Below are 20,309 nucleotides of genomic sequence, written 5' to 3'. Positions count from 1 at the left end.
GCACTAAGATATTAATAGACGAAAAAATGAAAATCGCAGAACTGTGAAAGAAAAACAGTCCGAAAGATTTGCTGTACAGGTGACCACAAAACTTCATTACACCCCGTTAATAACCAACATAAATTCACAAACTTGAATAAATAACATGAACAACATTTCTTTAGAGGAATCTGCTTGAGATGTGAACAATGTAGAGCTGCTCGTGAGAGACAGTACACCATTACTGATGGAGGTCCATGAGAATGGACCCTCTGAATCGCAGTTGAGATGAACGCTCCCAATTTGAAGTCTGCTTCAACCTCTTTAAGTAGAGTCAAGGCATCATATAGTATAGGAAGATGCAAAGTAACGAAGTCCACTTCAAGTAAAGATGTAGACGAGATGCGATTTATTCGTTGCCAACGTGAAGATGAAGCTTGCTGTTATCCCCAGATCTGCTGTGTCTAACGCCGATCAGTCACGCTTCTTGAAAGAACAGCGTGCAAACCGCACTTCGTCATTTTGAGGTGAAAAAGACAGTCTGTAGTGTAATAGATTAATCTATGACACATTCATATACAACAATGAATGTGATAAGTATGAGTACCTCCCTGTACTGTATTTGAAGCTCTATATTTACCTTCAGGGACATCAAGGCATATTAGGACCAAAAATAAAAATAAAAATCTGTTTAGTGGTCAAAATCTTATAATAATTTTAACATTTCATTCGAAACAGTTTCTAACTACTTGCAGATATTAATTATTTGCTTTTGTTGGACTCTTGGCTTGGCCGATACTATACCTTTGTCTTTCAGGGGGACAACGAAAAGGTTGTTGATATAATTCAGAATCAACCTGCAATAAGCAATGTGACTATCGATAAAGAATTGTTTCGATTATGGAAATTATTTTTAAGGAAATTGTCGGACAGTTTAATTTCCGATGGCTAGGTGTCATTTGAGGTTCATTAGGAGAACAATACTTTTAAATTTAAGTCACTTGTTCAGTGTCAGTTGCATCGGCACCTTTCTTTTACGGTTTCCATTACGTATGCTCGATGTGGAGCGCATTAAGCAAAGCAACAGCTAAGGCCATTTCTCACTCCACAGTAATTCTGTCTGAATAGAACTAGTAGCTACTGTGCCTGGAACACCAATTTTTCTTTCGTCGGGTGTGCTTGATGTTAGGAAAATTTTTCTTTCGTCGGGTGTGCTTGATGTTAGGAAAATTTTTGTTTTCGTTATTCAGTTGAAACTTCCCTTTATTGTGACGACTGTAGGGAATAAACAAGGAACTGTTTCATTGTTACTAAGATATACAGAATTCAACAATTAAGTTAAGAATTGTGTAACAGTAATTGTTATGAAGTGATGTATGTGTAAAAAAATATTTCATTTCAATAAATTAAAGTCACGATTAGTGAAAGTCATCTGTAATGTAACATCAAGAACTGCCTTGATTTACGTTCCTCCGCTAGTCACCTTCTTAAGAATTACATATGAAACAGTTTAGCTGTCGATAAGAACTATCTCCCATTTACAACATTAACGACACGTGACATTTTTTGTATGGTTTAGAAACTTCAAATTCTCCTATGTCACTGCGGATATTAACACAACGGGGCGCTACGCTCTTTAGTCACGGCCGATTGCACGACAGGCAGGAAGGGTTTTACAAAGCCCTGTCATAAGCGGTTCTTCGTGCGACAAAATCGAATAACTTCAACAACAACAACAAAAATTCTAGTGCATCTTAGCATCTAAGGTTTTGACGTGCATTTCTTTCAATGTATTCTTCGTGCGCAAAAAATTTCGGGGTGGGTTTCGACGTGTCGGAATGGAGTCACCGAGTGACGCGGCGTAGTGGTTAACACTGGACTCGCAGTCGGAAGGACGACGGTTCGAATACTTCTCCGGCCATCCAGATTCAAGTTTACTGTGATATTCCTAAATCGTTTTTGGCAAATGTCGGGATGGTTCGTTTAAAAAGGCGTGGCCGATTTCCTTCAACGGCCTTGACATAATCCAAGCTTATGCTCTGTCTCTAATGAACTCGATGCTGACGGGACGTTAAACCCGGATCTTCCTTCCTTCTTCCTTCATTCCCTTGTCAGACCACTGATTCTCAGTTGGATTAAGATATTTCAGAGAGTCGACTCTAATGCTGAGCATCCTGATTTTTGTCTCAAGAGTATTTGAAAAAGCACGAAAGCTTTCGTTGTAGTTACCGGATGATGGTTTGAAACTTATTCCTTTTGAATAGAAGATGAGGAATTACCCGCAGAGGAAGATTTGTCAACTTCACTTTTATTTAGTTACCTTACTAGACCTGGATCTCAAGCAAAGATGTGTGGTATTTATTTAATTTTGGCAACTGCTGCCTGTGCACAATTTAGAGAAATTGTTTTCGTCGCGCCAGATGTCGAATATTCTGGTGCAAACTACTTTGGAATGATATAAAACTGTCGTACGACTCCTTTACGTTCTATCGTGATGGCAGTAAGAGACTTTCAACCATCTTTGTTCTGTGCAAATGACCCTTCGGTTTCCATTTTGTCACTGAGAAATAAAAATTTCACTGATTTCTGTTTATTTTTTATGCATACCAAGCTCACTATTTCCATTTTACAAGCGCCTTTGGACTTTGATATAGCTGTGTCAGTTACTTTCAGACATCTCGTCCAAGTATTAGTTCATTTCCGTTGTTTGTATGTCATCCGTCGCGTGTTCTGGCTGAAAGGTATCATATGGTTCACTTCGTTATGTTTTTGAGCGTTCAAAAGCTCACATCTGATTTACTTCCACAGGAACGAGATCTTTTCTCCATGTACATGATCAAACACATACGTCAGGCTAGGTGAAGCACCTCATGCTCCATCGTTGCTCTTCATTGCTGGCATTTCTGTCTCAAGCTAATCTTAACCATACCGAGCTTTTTTATTACATTTTTGTAACTTTTATATTAACTGATGCTTTATAATATCTGAATTTGGTTGTGAACACCAGCGCACACTTTCGTTCTGATTTAAGCACTTAATACTCGTTTCCTATTGCTTTGTAAGTGTTCAACGAACACTGTATCTCAGCTAAGGAATAGTATTTAGTGTAATTGTTGTACTGCCCTTCCCATGCACATGCATCACCACGATTAGCTTCGATTAATCAGTGTTCAAAGTGGCTGCTTCATGCAAGTAGGGTCGACGCTGATGCTGCCAAGTCCACTTCATTAGTTCCATTCATTGACGGAAGCTATGGGCAAGCGATGTGAGACATGCACAAGAACCGTCGCTTTTTAAGTCGAGCTTCTGAGACGTTGAACTATAAGCTTTGCCGCATCTGTTTCGTGTACGCTGGACCCTTGCTAAGAGCTTTATTTTTTAATAGCTGGTAAAACAGAAGACTGGAAGCGCATTCTGGATGTGAACGTACTGGGCCTGAGCATCTGCACCAGGGAAGCCGTGCAGGACATGCTGAGCAGGGGCGTCGACGACGGCGTCATCATTCACATCAGCAGGTAGGCAGCGCCAGCAACTGGTACTCCTTGTGACAAGGCGATATGGCCTACATATAACGCGTCCTGTTCGTCGAAGTCTGACATATAACGGTTATACACCTTCGTGTGCCACCTTCAGGAAGTTTTTCATTTACTTCCTTTGTCGGTCAATTTACCTCCTTCCGTACATGCAGTAATTCGGCATTTTCTTTGGTTGTTTTACAGCTCCCATTCAATTCGCAAGTGGTTTTCACCTATCATCTGTGTATTCAATTATTTCCTCACTAACAGCAAATACATGTAACATTTATTTTCTTTTTATTCAGCTTCTCGCTTCCTCTCTCCCTGACTAGTTTTTATCTCCTATGTTCTTTAATTTCCTGTATTTATTGCTTTGTTTCAAGATATCGCCTTTAGACTGCCATTACGAGAGTTGATGCATAGCCAGTGTCAGTAATTGTTTATCATGATTTATTTCGATCGACTACTACGAAATCTTTCTAGCAAACTTTTAAAACTCATGTGGGTTTCTAGGCACAGTTACTTTTGTTTTTCTATGAGTGACTTGCTTCTTTAAATATATAGTTTGACATTCATCTCCCAAAATATACTACACATTAGCAGTATGATGCTAATGTGTTTAGTGCATTGTGATCATTGGAATCTTGTCTATATCCACTTCAGTGTGTTACAAGTTTTTCCTCAGCACCTTCCTATTAAAATGTCACATAATTTGCTATCTGGTGTTTTCAGCACAGTCGTAACTGCACCACTAAGTGAACTGTCAGTATAGACTCACCGTTTTGCATCCAGGTGTCCACACAGCAACATCTGACCTCCTGTACAGGGGATAAGGCACATTGATAGATTGCTCCTGTACTTGAAACCTAAAAACCTACTGTGCCTAATGACTATAGCTACTAGTCCGCAAATGATGTAACTACTAATTCAACGTTGCTCAGTACGTTGTCCTCGGTCACAAATAGGAATAACTGCGCTTATAACCGTTACCTCACACACACACACACACACACACACACACACAAATATATATATATATATATATATATATATATATATATATATATATATATATAATGTGTGTTTATTCGTTCTAATTATACTTACAATATTACACTGTAATCCATAAAGGATGAAATCATTAAGAACCTTCCTTTCGACTGAGAGGTTTAAACAGCAGCTTTGTCAGTCTACTGCCTCACACAACATGAAAGTTTTGAGCAGCATCTCTTCCGTCCGCAGTGGTCTGGCCCACATGTCGCCGCCCATGGGGAACATATCGATGTACGCTACCAGCAAGCACGCCGTCAAAATTCTGCTGGACGGACTCCGGAAAGACCTCGCCAAGAGGAAGAGCAAGATCCGTGTTGGGGTAAGTAGCCACTGTCAGACTGATGATACCAATATTTGTTGTATTTTTTGTGTATTGTAGGTACATTATTTTCACAAACAATGGTATAACGCTTGATAATGTTCGCCAAGAGGAACAGCAAGATCTGTGTTGGGGTAAGTAGCCATTGTCAGACTGATGATACGAATATTTGTTATATTTTTTGTGTATTGTAGGTACAATATTTTCACAAACAATGGTATAACGCTTGATAATGTCACTGCAATACACCTCAGACGTGTTGAGGGTCCTACGTATAAACAGCTGATCATTATTAAATGGAAGTTTAATGCAAAAAAATTCATTAATTATTGAGCTTTGATGTGTCTACTCAACCGCAGTTGTTTGGTTTCTGTAGCCCACAGACACGTATTGGCGAACTGCAGTATCAGAGTTTTATTGTCAGTTAGCACTTATGTGGAGCTCATCCTAGAACACTGACCCAGACATCTGACAAGGAATTACTGAAAATGAGTCATCGCTCAAAACCTGTTTACATAAGAATTTAACTGCAATAAAAACCTGGTTGTTGCTCTCATCCAATAACGTGGGAAATATGGACACATGCGTGTTTGAATAAGTTTAATTTGGTAGGCTGGACTGACATTGCCCCATTTGATAGAGAGACACTTGAGTGTCACTGTTGGTGTTGGGGCCTCTAGGGATTGAGCAGGAGCTCAGATACATCGTGGCATTCTAAATGTAGACAACCTCTGTTCAACGAACGGGATTTTTTTTACCGTAAATAATTTATATGTGAATGGGGAAAATAATGTTCCACTTAATTCCAACCTATAACCAATTATTTTGTTTCAAAGTGATGAGCAACACAAGTGAGCTGAAAATTGACCATAATGTAATTTTTAACAGAATGAGGGGATATTACTACTTTGTTAATAACGTAATGTGTGGTGGAAAGGCAAATTTCGGAACAAGTTTTGTTATGTAATGTAATACAGCCATAGTTACAACCAGAATATTTTGTTGTAGAAATAAATACAATTTGCAGTGTACTGCACATTACATTGTTGCACCTAGTGCATTTTATCCTCATATTTGTAGTTGACTGAAAATGTCAAACTCCAGTAGTATACCTAAAATTTATAAAGTAATTCATGTAATTCATTCTCTCAAGAGAGGAGTGTTTATAATTCGTTTTTAGCTAATAAATTAATTCATGTATATTAATTACTCAAAAGATACAGAATAACAAAACCATTTCTATTTTTTCAATTTCCTGAGTGGCATTAACCAGGCTATCACTACATAAAAATGCTTTCCAGTGTGTAACAATAAATAAAGCACCATAACATAAAATGGGCAGTTAGTGGCTGATTTTCGAAGATGGAACATTAGTAATGATATGACTTCGCAACATCTACGTTATGTAAAGTTCAGTAGAAAGTAGCGTCAGGAAACCGAATGACTGTACAGAGAAAATTTTCGCAACATACCTCATCATAAAGGGAAGAAACTTTTCTCCGTGGACGAAAATATGTAAGAGGTTAAATCGTTGACACGACAGAGGTGCTCGAGAAAGAGTTGTTCACGTGGTAAAATGCCTATTTGGAAGAAACCAGCCTAGAAAATGCTGATGGGACAGATATTACAGCCCAGGCACAAACAACACATGCTAGCAATGGAGCCGAATGATAATGAACCCAAGGTTCAGTCCTCTCAGTGCATTACATTGTAATGTACCACAGGGTGTGGTGGTTGTCACATGGAGGCTTTGTTGTGACAATTTTCCACTGTAATGTATATGCTTTTTGTCAAGACGATGTGGTGTATTCATAATTACCTCTACTTCTTATTTGCTCAGAGCAATCATTATTGGATTGTCTAAGACATAAATATTTATAAACAAGGGGATATAGACATTTTATGTTTGGTAATGGACATAATAGAAAATATGGATTAAGGATAAATAAAGATAACGAAAGAGATGGACACTAGAAAGAAATATCCACAAACTCAGTGTCAAAACAGAAGACACAGTAGTAATAAAAGACAAGTAATTCTTCTACCTAGGAAGCAAAATTATCCATTATTACTAAAGCAAGGGCGGTGTTAGAAAGCTTATCTGAAGGTTCCAACATAATACACATTCCACTGAAAACTGGTAGATTCATTCTGGTTACAACCCCCTAGGCCAGTGGTTCCTCACCTTTCTGACGTCATTACAATTGAGTGGAACCGTATATCAACTATTACTGCCACCACTAGCCTCCCACCGCTATCAACATTAGCGTCTAACTAAATTATTTTTAACACTTTTATTTTTAAAATGATTAAATAGAAGTGATGTTTAGTTTTTGTGTTTTATTGAACAAGGAAATAGTGAGTCAATGTGACAACTGATACTGCTTGTTCCTAACAACCTAGGTTTTAGAATGATGAATCAGTTCTCACGGCACCACCAGTCCTACCTACAATTTCTTTTCAAGAAAGAAAGCTATCAACATTGAGAGTAGACAGTTGTTACAAACATGCTTGCCCTGCAGCAATGGTCTCCGTAGCACCACTTTCTTCACCCATAGGCTGCAACCTCTTTAAATCAGTCAAGGTACAACGGGTACACTACACTTACTCTTTGTTAATGTCTTTATTGCTGGAGTCCTCACTCATGAAATCGGAAATACTTGTAAGGCTTCAGAGTGCTAATGTTTTGTGTCTGACCGCTGCCCCATGACAGTAATAACATTAATAATAATAACAATAACAATAATATTGTGTAGGCCCTACAACAGCGTAGTAGCCACTGCATAGTTGCTATTTTGTTGTGCTGTCGATTAAGTTGTTTCTTGTTGTGAAGTGAATAATAAAGCAATTTTGATGTTTTGTGGGAACTACCTGCATCTCGGAGAAGGCTATTTCATGATAAATTTAAGCATATTTTACTGCTATACAGGTAGGGTACACCAAAAGGATACGTTTTAGTGGGTGGACTATGTGCAGAAGACGTTGATATATTCATTTCATATGCTGTAACTTCTTCCAGACTACATGATGAGATAGTGGTGGCACGTATTTGAAATAAAAGAAATTAATTGCGTTATTGATAACTTACATAATCGGCATTCTAATCTTACCAAAAACTGATAAGAGTAATGATCTTTTATTAGTAACTGACCGAAACACAACTGAACCCTGTTTTTGCTTTTAGCCATCAGGAAATTTCTTTTTAACTTCAGGGGTTATTTACAGCCAAATTCCGAACTACTGAAGTAGTCTGTCCCAGGTGTGTTAATCAAGCAAGATGTACAGGAGATCTTGTGGGAAGTTTGGAAAGTAGGGAAAAGATACCAACAGACCTGTAATTAACAATATGACTCACCTTATGGCAGGTCAATAAGTAACAACACCACTCATGAAAGGCAAGCTGAGTATTTAAGTGACGACTCCACACACAGTTTTTTTCTGCCAGGAAGTGTGTTTAATAAATTGATAACGGCGAAGACAGCTCTCTGTAACAAAATATTTATAATGCTATCAAAAATATGTTACAAAACTGCATTATAAGTGCGTGATAAGGTACGTTCTGAGAGCAGTACTATATGCAAGTGGAACAGAGACCATTAAAAATAACCAAAGTAGTCGGTGAATTTGAAATGTGGAACTAGAGACAGGTGTTTGGCATTAGATGAAACAGATAATTGGAGAAGTAGCTCACCTTTCTAAACGCTCACATTGTTATGTATGTGGAACCAGCAACGTCTGTCATAGAATTTCCTCTGACTGTATTTGCTGATCTTTGTAACACCTTTGCAAGACACTGAACGTCTCTAGCAAACTGAAATATTAGCATTTAATTCCCCTTAACATACATTTTGCTGACAATAATTTTCCATTATTTGCTGAGTGCTGTCACCAGTTCATACCGAGAGTCTTCCAGTCACCAAATCTTGTAGCTTATCAGAATAGCCTCACCTATCCAGCAATTTCATTACCATCTCATTTCTCTGCTTAAAATTTGATGTTCAGACCTAGCCACGTGTTTTGGAGGCCACAATAAATACTAAAACTAAATAAAAACTTGCAAGTGTGATAACTTTTGAGTCAGTAATGCAAATTACAGTACCATCCCAATGCCAGTGTTCGAACATTTAATGCTCCTGTTCGTGGAGCATTGCCTTATTCACACTTATATTTCACTGTGGAGCATAAAATAGTACAGAAATTTATACATACACAGTGGGAAACCTGAATGATGAACCAGACATATCGAGAAGGTTTAAAGGTGACGAGGAGAAGAGAACTGTTGGAGGAGCACATTTAAAGCATTCAGTTATAGTATACTTAGCCCTGAAAGGAGCAGTAGAACAGAAAATTTATTAATAGAAAGAATCGTTACTATATTTAATGCAGATTATCGAAAATGTTAGAACGCAGATTACTTAAAGTGCAGAATGGACTACCATAGCAAAGGGAAGTGATCGAGGACTTTATCAGCAGGTCGAGTAATTGATAATTAAAAAGAAAGAACCTTAAGGTGATCTCATTTTATTGCATCACTGAGTATAAAAGAATTAATATTTCCGTAATACATTTTATATGCACGTGAAGTTCGGGTGTCCATGAACGAGTCTCGGTCTTGATGAAGTCGAGATCTTCTGCCTCACTCGCTGACAAGCTCGAAATTTCCCGTCCTGAACAGATCTGTCGCTACATTTGTGCACATTAGCCTTCAGAGCCTTACTGTGAACTGTCTCTTGCTAGACTTCTTCAAATAGTTTATCACGTGACTTGTGAGTAGGACGTTCCAAAATAAAGGTTTATTGCTTCGACGTTTTGTAATTCGGAATGAAGAAACGTCTCTCTCTCTCTCTCTCTCTCTCTCTCTCTCTCTCTCTCACACACACACACACACACATACACACACACACAAATACACACACACACATTGAAGAGATATGCATGTAACATATTGATGCTATTCATTCATTACAATAGGCTGTTTCCCCGGGACCTGTCAGAACGGAGTTCGCCTCAAACTTCAAAGAATTTAGTCCGGAGATGTACAAACTGATGCCTGTGCACGAGGCAGAGGACGTAGCGGAGGTTGTCATCTGCATGCTGTCTCAAGACCCAAGAGTTCAGGTAAGGCCGTCTTACTTGATCGAAATATTCTGTTAGAGTCTGTACTGTGTTTTGCAGTTTGTCTGAATCGCCCCGCTCATGATCTTTATACCTCGTTTTATTGGCATCGCTATTCCGGAAATTACATTTTATTTTTATTTTCTCTATTCAACATCATACGCTTGAAATGGAGTTTCTTAAAATTAACTTTCTGGGATAACGATCACTGATTTAGAGTACTGACTAGTCTTCCCGAGACATGTGACATGTGAGCAGATTGCCACACACAGTTCGGCAGGTGACTTTGCTATCTAGTGCCGAGCTGGGCCATACAAAAGATAAATAACAGGAAGCGAACCAAATGAGGAAGGAGTCTTCAAAATACTGGGAACTGGGTGTTGTGTTGCCTTAATTAACATTTCATCATCACCAACACCCTTGTTGCCAAAGTAGCATCTAATAGAAGGACTTGCACCAGGTGGCCGAACAAACCAGATGGGATTTACTGGAGAAGAATGCAAAGATATCATTTCATTTTTTCCTTATCCTGTGCCAGTCTTTTCATCTACGCAAAACTATTACACCCAGGGTCCCGTGTAAAGTTTATCTGCATGTTCTAGTCTGCCCATGCTATTTAACCCCATTTGTCGCTTCTTTTAGCGCCAGGTTAAGTGTTTCTGGCTGCCCATGGCAGCCCAGTTGGCTCCTGCAGTCACCTCAGAGATTTTCTAGCTTCTGATGAACGGGTGGGGCGTGGGGAGGGGGGGGGGGGAGGGTATTTGTACAGGTCGAAGATGATGGGCCAATTTTTCCCTAGTCTTCCTAAGAGGGAGGTGATCGGAATCGACTATCCGGATTTGAACGGAAAATAATTTCCTCGGGAAGCCTGGCGTTTCCAACCCTCCTTGCAGTTTGAGTTCTTAAGATTGCACCAGAAAACAATGCCTTGCAAAGGCACTGTAATCAGCACCATGACCCATGTCATCTTGCTCCAGCCAGAGAGCTCTCTCTAATTTGTGTTGCTTTTGGTGTACAGATCACAGGGCGGCACATTTTACTAGAATGAGTTTTATTTTTGGAACAAAAGGCGGAAGCTCACTTGCTACATATTTACCATCTTACCGATTTAATTAACAATCAGACGAATGTGGAAGGACTTTTAAGGTTCTGTGATTTGTCCAGATTGTTCCCCAAAACTTGAGGATATTTTTAACGTGTTAACAGGGTGGCTGGTTTACCTGCAATTTTTATAAACGATCAGCAAGCCATATATTCCTGTCAATCTATTTCAGTTTTCACCTCGTCTTATTTAGATTTAGTAAGCATATTCTTACATCTTAGATGCACTTGAATAGTTTCAACAGTCTAATTCATGGTGTAAGCTAGTGCGATTTTTTGAGTGATTATGGTGTAACTGGGGGAGAGTGAGTGTGGGTTTATCCAGATTTATTTTTATCTCTTGTACTGCATTTTCACCATTTAATCACATTGATTTCTACTAATTTCATATGGGCGCTGATAACCTAGTCGGTGAGTGCCTATAAGATACACGCACACACAGACAACACAGACCATAACCAGGAGCACGAATGGCCAATGAGAATGCCTACATTTCTGCTCCAGATTCATATTAGGTAGAAGATCTGAACCTTAAATAATTTTGTGGTACGGTTTTTGAGCTTGCGAAATTGAGGAGCCTGGCGCCCTTGATATTAATTTTTTTTTCTTTTTTAAATCCCGCACCGACGTCGCAATCCGCTGTCTCCATATGAGCTCTCGAAAACAATTATGCTGTTATCCCGAAGGCAACATAAGGTTATGGTCATAAGTTATGGATCATGATAAACATAAATTAATACTATAACAATGAAGAGTTTAATTATTCTACATGTCACCCAAGCGAAGTATTATAATTAAATATAGAGAGACTAACTAAAGGCTATACAAAAGTTTTGTGTTGCGTTAGGTAGCAAGTCATAGGCTCTCTGGGATGGAATGTGTGTGTAAAATGGTTTAGCATTTCAGAGATTTGAATTTAGTGATACTTCTTGATCAGTGAAAATACTTTTCCAGTGTGGGATGCCTACAAATCAATTAAAAGTGCATTCCTGTGAGGAAATCTGAAGGAAATGTGAAATTCTGATTGGAAACGTCTGTGTTTTTCTTGTCGAGTGTTGCAGATCAGTTATTGTGGTCTTGTTTAGTAAAAAGAGAGGGCCCAGAGCATAACATACAGCTATTAGCTACTTGGTTGGTAGTGCTTTAATGAATGAGACGAACTGGCCTAGAGTTAATTTATGTTTCATAAAAATTCACTGGTTTCCATGCAAATCTGAGAGCAATGTTTTTTGTGTGACTCTTTCCCTAGGGAGTTTGAACTGCATTCCTTTTTAGTTAGGCCTTTCTATCAACCAGTTGGGAGCAGATGTACCGAACTTGCAAGTGAACACGTTACGGTCCAGTGGTGAGACCTCGGGATCCTTATGAAAGTAGTTGAATTGATATAGTGTATTTAATTACTAAATGAAGTGAACCCTTTTTCGCAGAGGAAAGCTAAGGTGGCTACCCATATTCACATTGATTCTGAAAGTGTAACAGTGCTGACAATTAATCTCGTCCGCCAATAAATGCTTCCAACTAAATACGAAGAGAAGTACGTCACATACCTCATGTAATGCGCAGCACATCGTCAAGAGTGTGTGGGTTCCGACTGCAGCTGTGAATAGGTTTGCGCGTCTCTAGGACAGCTTCTAGGTTATGTTCGAAATAATGTTTGAAGATGCCTCACTTATCGGTCCCTTCTTTTTTCTAAGGGTATGCCACAGACTTTTTTCCTTGTCTGTTGTTTTCAGTTATGTCATTTGATACCTTATCTGATAATTTGTAACATTTTCCGGTAGTACTAGATTTGGAATGGATCCAACTTCTTTTTCTCTGGATAGTACAACTTAGTGTTCTCAAGACTTAATCAGTTTCTATACCCAATATATCTATAGTAATTATGCGTCTGTTTCTTGAATGCACTGTGGTGCTATTATTCACTAATTTGCCCAACTATACATAAGTTTATAACCTTTTTTGAAATTCAGGCAAAAATATTTAGGATATTACTGTTTTAATAAACGGTGTAGGATATGCAAAAGGAAGAGAGTTGCTTCAAGTTGATTTAACTACCAAACATTTAAGAACTATAACGTTTTTGAAAGCAATGAAGGATATATCATGCCTTGTTTCACTGGAAGATGACAAGTCCTCCTTAGAAATGGGCAGAGACAACAAACAGATCAAACTACATTCCATTGTACATACTACTAAAACATGAATCAAGAGAAAACAGGAAAGACTAAGTCACTGACCCTGTGTTCTGAAAAACATGTTTTGTGAAATGGCAGTATATTATTAGAGTGCAATCAATGAAGTAGTCCAGCATCTTGGATTCATATTCAACACATAAGCAACAGCACATGTACACACTGCAGTTATTCAGCACATACACTGCCACCAGAAGAAAACAGTGCACTTCGCCGAACCCCATACACCATAGAAATATAGAGATTTAGTTTCAAATAATAGTGAATGCCTGAAAAGTGAATTGCTTTGTGCATATTGTTTTCAAGGCCAAACCATCTGACCATTTTGAGAGCGTCTGCTTTATAATTTCAAATATCTTTTTCTTTGTGACTACTCCAAAACACATTCGATAGTAATTTATTTCTGACAGTATGTGCTGAGCAGGTATCTATGTTGGAATATGCTGTATGTAAGAAATCTCTTCACTTCCCTTATCTTACATAAAAACCTGTCACTATAGAAAACAAATACATTGGTGTGACACTAATAATGATACATACAATCCATGGTTATAATAAAGGTGTCATTCTGGTGCAGTCCATCTCTCTGGGCTGTCCCCTTTGTCTTGATATGATTTTAGCCTGTGAGTTATAATGTATTTTAAAATCTGACAGATTCTTTCACATAAGATCACACAAAACATTGAAACAATGTGTGTTAGGAAGCTCCTCCCAACACCCTGTAGAAGCACAAAAATGTATGGTTCGAAATAAATGAAATACTAGAAGGGAATAATATTAGCTGTGATGGAGGTATGGAACAGACATCTGAACACTAATATGTGATAATAAGATAATAAATGAAACACCCTCTAGATGAGGAAACATCTCTGAAGCATGAATGGGATGTAAAACAAGAAAACCTTATGTTTGCTTAAGACATAATCACATTTTCTGATTCCTTATAGTTTTGGTAGATACAGGCTAACAGCGTTCGACTCCATGCAAAGATACAGTTTTATGCTTGCTTTACAGAGACACAGTTGTGCCATTACAGTGTCACTATATATTTCTTTGTTTATTAAATTTGCCCCCCCTTCCCCCCATCTGTGACTTTTGTTTCGTTTTACTTGGCGTCCAGAGCTTGTCCTGTATTTAGGCATCTAAAACACATGTTCACATTGCATATTGAATTGCCTGGAGAAAAAATATAAATGCATGTTTACAGAATTAAAAGATCACATTATCAAAATGTTTCCCACAGTAATACTTAAACAAACAGTATGACAAGTAAGTTAGTCATTTCTGTGTAATTAATGCATGCTATTTCCTAAATTTAGTCATAAGCAATATGGAAAACTGAAAACATGAATACTACTGAAAACTGCGAAAAATTCCAGATACAGGAAACGCTAAATAAAGAGTAAGAATGTATATAAAGAAAGATGCACTGTCGATGCTAGAACTGTAATGACACAAGACTAGGAACCCAAACACAAAATTGTGTTCTTTCACAAAGGTAGACACTGTTACTATCTCACTCAAGCTTGGAAATCCATCTTGGGGAGAGACATGTGTAAAATACTTGCATTATTATTTGTGTAACATTTTCCTTTCTTATGCTACCGACTAAATAAAATTTACTGTTGTTACAGATTCATGACGTCATTATGAATCCTACAGGTAGTGTTTACTGAAGCTGCCAACAGTCACTTGAAGAATGTCAAACACATCATTAATCTGTACAGAATTCACATCAGAGTGTAATAGTGTGAGATAGTTGCACATCAAACTAGAACTTTTATCTGGATTGTGTATATTCCACACTGTTCTTGACAACCAATGCAACAGATGGTGATCAACATTCATCAAGAAAGAATGGAAATTATTTAAAGATGCAACTTATTTATACTTGCAACTATAAGTAAAACTAAATATGTTTTCTGTTTTGTAGAACTATTTAAGTTGTATAAAAATAAACAAATAAAAATGGAAAGGAATTTGTCTTTCAGTTTTAAGAAAAGGATAATCAGGACCTCATAATGTACTTCAATGGATCAAATATTTTTAGGGATACAAAATAGACAAAAATTTCAATATTCGAAAGTAAGTAAAAAATAAGAGGTGGGGAACATATCTCTTGATACAGAGTTTAAGGTCACAACCAAGGACATAGTTGTAAATAGCAGGTCCTATATGTACAGGACTTTTTCTAAATTCAAATTACGTTAACTGAAAGGTGTACATGAAGGTATTAAAATAAGTTCATGTTACAGCTGCCAAGCACTGTATTCAGGTAATTTCTACCATCCCTTCAGTAGTTTATCATATACGAAATAAAATAAAATTTAGAGCTACATGTATTTTAATGTCTAAGGGAAAGGAAACTGGACATAAAGAGAAGTAAATGGAGAGAGACGTTCTAGAAGGAGCAACAGTAGAGTACATGGAATTAGTAAATTGGAATTACAGAATGAGGTTTCAAACCCTAATAATCCATTTATGGGAAACATCTTCACATGACGACTCTACACAATTTAAGTTTCTTTATTTAAGCTGCGGCAGTTTTTCACCTAAACCAAAACGAAAAAAATGCATAGCATTGTGTAAATCAGCGAATGGAGAGAAAAAAGCTATGATTTCTACATCGTGCACCAAAGTACCTAACTGCCAGCCAAGTCCCGACCCTTGTTTTCGGCGACCTTTACATGCTTTGCGGCTTTCTCTCACAATGAAAACTCACAATAAGAAAGGGTCACTGCCCTGTCAAGTGGTCCTTTAAACACCGACTTGAGTTTACGTGAGCCATGTTACTTGATACTTCTACAGCATTACATACAGTTTCATCATAATGTTAATGATAAGTTACTCGAACCCTTTGCGAAACGCGCGACAAATTCGAAGAAAAGTGTCACTACGCACTTCAGTCCATTTAAATGGACAAGCCATATGCACATTCTGCCGTTAGGAACTTGCTTATTCTGTATAAGAAATAGTAGTAAATAATAATAGTTATACTGTAACTGTTGGTTGGTAATATTTACTGACAAAATGAAACCTGTAGCTAGATTGCGTACTTACGGCTATCCTGTGTGGCCGTTTTCTAGTACGACTTTAAAAGAGAGAGAGATTATTAATTGATCACCGATGCGTCGGTTCTAGATTATGTTCAGGAGACGTACGGATTAATTACGCGAATAATTGACCTTGTGACCCGGATTACCTTCACGCAATCAGAATCTTCGCTTAAAATACCTAAGGGACCTATTTGAATATAAAAATAGAAATGAAAGCAAATTAGTGGAATTTCGTAAGAGAAAGATTAACAGGTCGGAAGTTGAACACATTAGTGGTCTCCCAAATACAATCGAGATACCGTGATAAAGAGCGAACCTTTAACAAAGCTCATATACAATTTGAACATCATTTTTGGTTAGTGAAATAAAAGAATGAGAGGAAAATTACTGCATCGTAAAATATTAATGTATTTTGAACAAATTGGCTTTAAACTTCTAGACATTGACAAATACACATTAAATGCATGACTTACATGTGATATTTCTTTTGTGGATGGCGCAGTTCAATAATCGCTGCTTTGTCAGTCCGTTCCCACATAAAATTGCCCTTGCTTGTGCGTAAGTGCATTGTACCCACACCAGAATTACCGAAATGTTAGTTAATCGTTTCACATAGTTTTTACACAAAATAAAAAATACAACTTGTAGTGCGTCTTAACATGTCGGCGACCAAAAGTACAAGTGATAATAAAGTCTCTAGAACATTTCTTAACAAAAGATAGATGTTTCTTCATATGTTTCGTAGCTTCTTGCTATCAAGTGCTGCGGCAATGATTTTAAATACCTGCGACCAGCGGTTAATAGTGTTTATGTAGAGTGTTTAAACGCTGGACGTGCGTTTTGGTATACGGTCACATTTAAAAAAAATATTTTTTCACTTTACTCTCACGCTGTGATGCTTAACATTTTTACGAACTACAGCTCGATGGCTGTCCTTTTCTTTTATGACAAATATCTCATATGCAATGTATCTGAAATCCATTAATATTACACCATACTGCACATACAGTGTGCGTAATACATATTCATACATCAAAAGAAATTGCTGGTAGTCAAAACTATCCATTATTTTCTTTCCAGTGACTTTATGGTGCCTGGTAACCATACTTGTCTATGCCATTTAAATACGTTTTAATGGAAAAGTTAAACTGTAGCTATAAAATGAACCACAATGTGTTCTCAGAGAGATTAACTGCGAATGCTTTGAGATATGCACTACAATGTAACTGAGGTTCATATATGAAACGTAATTTAATTAAACAAAAATCGATTTATTCTTCTCGACAGACTGAACACTGTCATACTGCCCACTTTGCATTTCTTTTTTCTTTTAGGTTTTGAGAGTTGCTTACAGTTCGATGTCTGTATGTGTACTGCTCCATTATTCACTGCTACCAGAACACTGCAGTTTTTCAATGTACAGTGACTTAAAAAATCTTCACTTACTAATTGTCTAAATCGATGAAAGAATCTGGAACAGAGATCAATGTTCCATTGATGCGTAACACATTAGGGAATACCACACAGTTGTAATTCTAGCAAAACAAAATTGTCAGTACTCAAAGATTTTCGATAGTGATCCTCAAGAGAATATGAATTGCATGTGTACTCGATTCTTTCCGCCTCCCATTTACTGAAACGTCTCTTGGTGAACACTGAAATGGCATCCTCATCCACGTGTATCGCATCACAATAACCATGCTGCTAAAGACATAACTTTATCATTACTGATAGGACGAATACACACTCGCCAGGTATATCACATCTGAACACTATTGCAATGATAGGCCTATAAAGAAATTTGCTCCCGGTTTAGCTGCTGATGAACCAGTGACAATTCTCTGCTCTATTCATTTTGCAAACTGTTACTTGAAATTGGTTCTCCGCAGAACATTAGGAAACAGGTCTAAATATACATCATGAATGAATGTGTTAATGATCCAAAATTTTAACAGATAATTTTAATTTCTTGTTATAATCTAGAAAGATAGCAAACAATCATGCTCCTGAGTGTCATAATTACAAATCATCATTATTACAATCTTGCCACTGATTGACCACAAACTTTGTTACAGCATGTCAAGTAGCCTTTATTGATTTATTATAATGACACATCAGCAGGAATTGCTGCAATAAAGTGTTCATTCTAGCCAATAGGTTATGTAGTAATTAAAAAAATATGGTTCAAATGGCTCTGAGCACTATGGGACTTAACTTTTGAGGTCATCTGTCCCCTAGAACTTAGAACTACTTAAACCTAACTAACCTAAGGACATGACACACATCCATGCCTGAAGCAGGATTCTAACCTGCGACAGTAGCGTGCTAGGGTCTCAACCATATTCAATACCCCGTCATATTCTTTTGGAACACACTGTAGATTAAATTTTAGTGTCTACCAACATTTAATCTGCGCCTACAATCAAGCGTTGCATGAAAAGTACATAAAACCGATGTATCGGTAAATAGTAAGTCACCAAACCACCAACAAATAAAAAAAAGATGCAATAATTAAATTTAAAACGGTTTACAAATAAAGGGGGCCATGGATCAGTGAGATTCAGTGTCAATGCACAGTAACCATTCACTACTACCTTGTGGCAGCAGTAGCAGTGAAGGGCGTACAAAGCGTGTGCAGGGGAAACAGAAAACAGTGGAGTCATTCTTGCAATGTAACCAATGTGGTGCACCACAGGTCATAGAGGACAAAGGCGAACGATGGCTACAGAGATGCGAATAGATATGCAGCTGCTGAGCAACTGACTGCTCAGATGAACCCAGGAGCCACCAACGGTGTTTCTTTACCGGTCGATCAGCAAATGTTGCTGCGTATGGACCTCTGCTTCAGGCACCTGGTTCATGCACGTCAATACCGCAGTTTAACGTCCACTGAGTGGTGACAGATGAGCTTTTCATATGAATCACATTTATGCTCCATTGGCGTGAAATATCTGAAAGCAAACATGCTGCAAACATCGTCGGAGCTATAAGGTCAGTGGAATGTGTTTGTGGTACCCTCTCGGCAGATGGTACAATGGGTCAACCTATGTATGCATCTATTCTTGAGGATCATGTCCACCTCCCTATGCAGTTTCTTTTTCTTTTGTATTATGGCATCTACGATGGTAATCCCAAAACTAAGGTCCCCTATATTTTTATAACTACAGAACGCTGTCTGTGTGACAGTTGGTCACACTGTTAAGAAGAGTGCTTCCCGCGCAATGTGCAAACATGCGCACGCCGCGCTCCGACGCTCAGTCTTGGCGTGGCAGCCGTTGAGAATGGAGCTCCCGTTGGATGTTATCGTCAAGTGCGAATTGCGAGCAGTTATTCGGTTTTTGAACGTAAAGGGCACTGCGCCGATTGAAATCCATCGCATAGATGTCAAAAATATTCGTAAGTGGTGTAGAGTGTTTGCAGCTGGTCGGACCGAAATTCACGACCAACAATGGAGCGGGAGATCGTCAATTTCTGAGGAGACAGCGTTGAAGGTTGAGCAAAGCATGCCTGAAGATCGGCGGATCACCCTGGATGATCTCTGCACGTTAGTTCCTGAGGTTTCAAGAAGCACCGCTCACAGAATTTTAACGGAAGGTGTGCACAGGATGGGTGCCATGCATGCTGACTGAGGACCACATGCGGCAACGAGTTGATACTTCCCAAGGATTTCTTCACCGCCTTGCAGCCAAACAGGACAACTTTCTGGACTCAATTGTCACAGGCGACGAAACCTGGGCATACCACTTTACACCTACGACCAATCAACAATCCCGCCAGTGGCGGTATCCTTCTTCGCCAAAGCCGTGGAAATTCAAACAAAGACAGTCTGCCGGTATAGCCACGACAACCGCTTTTGAGATCGGAAAGGGGTAATGTCGGTCGACTCTATGCCCACTGGGACCACAATTAACTCTGCCAGGTACTGTGACTCTCTGAAAAATTTCAAACAGGCAATTCAGAAGCAGAGAAGAGAAATGTT

General features: G+C 38.3%; 1 protein-coding gene across 2 annotated transcripts in view; it reads left to right on the top strand.

The window, feature by feature from the left end:
* LOC126336646 (dehydrogenase/reductase SDR family member 11-like) overlaps positions 1–15,253 on the top strand; it is a 33,316-nt gene extending 18,063 nt beyond the window's left edge. The window contains exons 3-6 of one of the 2 annotated variants that reach the window (XM_050000569.1): positions 3,365–3,494; positions 4,737–4,866; positions 9,838–9,984; positions 14,909–15,253. In XM_050000569.1, the coding sequence (XP_049856526.1) occupies positions 3,365–3,494; positions 4,737–4,866; positions 9,838–9,984; positions 14,909–14,950 (449 nt within the window). In that variant the 3' untranslated portion in view covers positions 14,951–15,253. The remainder of the gene's footprint in view (positions 1–3,364; positions 3,495–4,736; positions 4,867–9,837; positions 9,985–14,908) is intronic. The other variant, XM_050000570.1, reaches the window with a different exon arrangement.
* The last annotated feature ends 5,056 nt before the right edge of the window (positions 15,254–20,309 follow it).

This window comes from Schistocerca gregaria, chromosome 2, assembly GCF_023897955.1.
Source record: "Schistocerca gregaria isolate iqSchGreg1 chromosome 2, iqSchGreg1.2, whole genome shotgun sequence".
In the NCBI taxonomy this organism is placed as follows: domain Eukaryota; kingdom Metazoa; phylum Arthropoda; class Insecta; order Orthoptera; family Acrididae; genus Schistocerca; species Schistocerca gregaria.
Note: the sequence above shows the minus strand (reverse complement) of the source record. Positions and strands in the feature narration are given on the sequence as shown.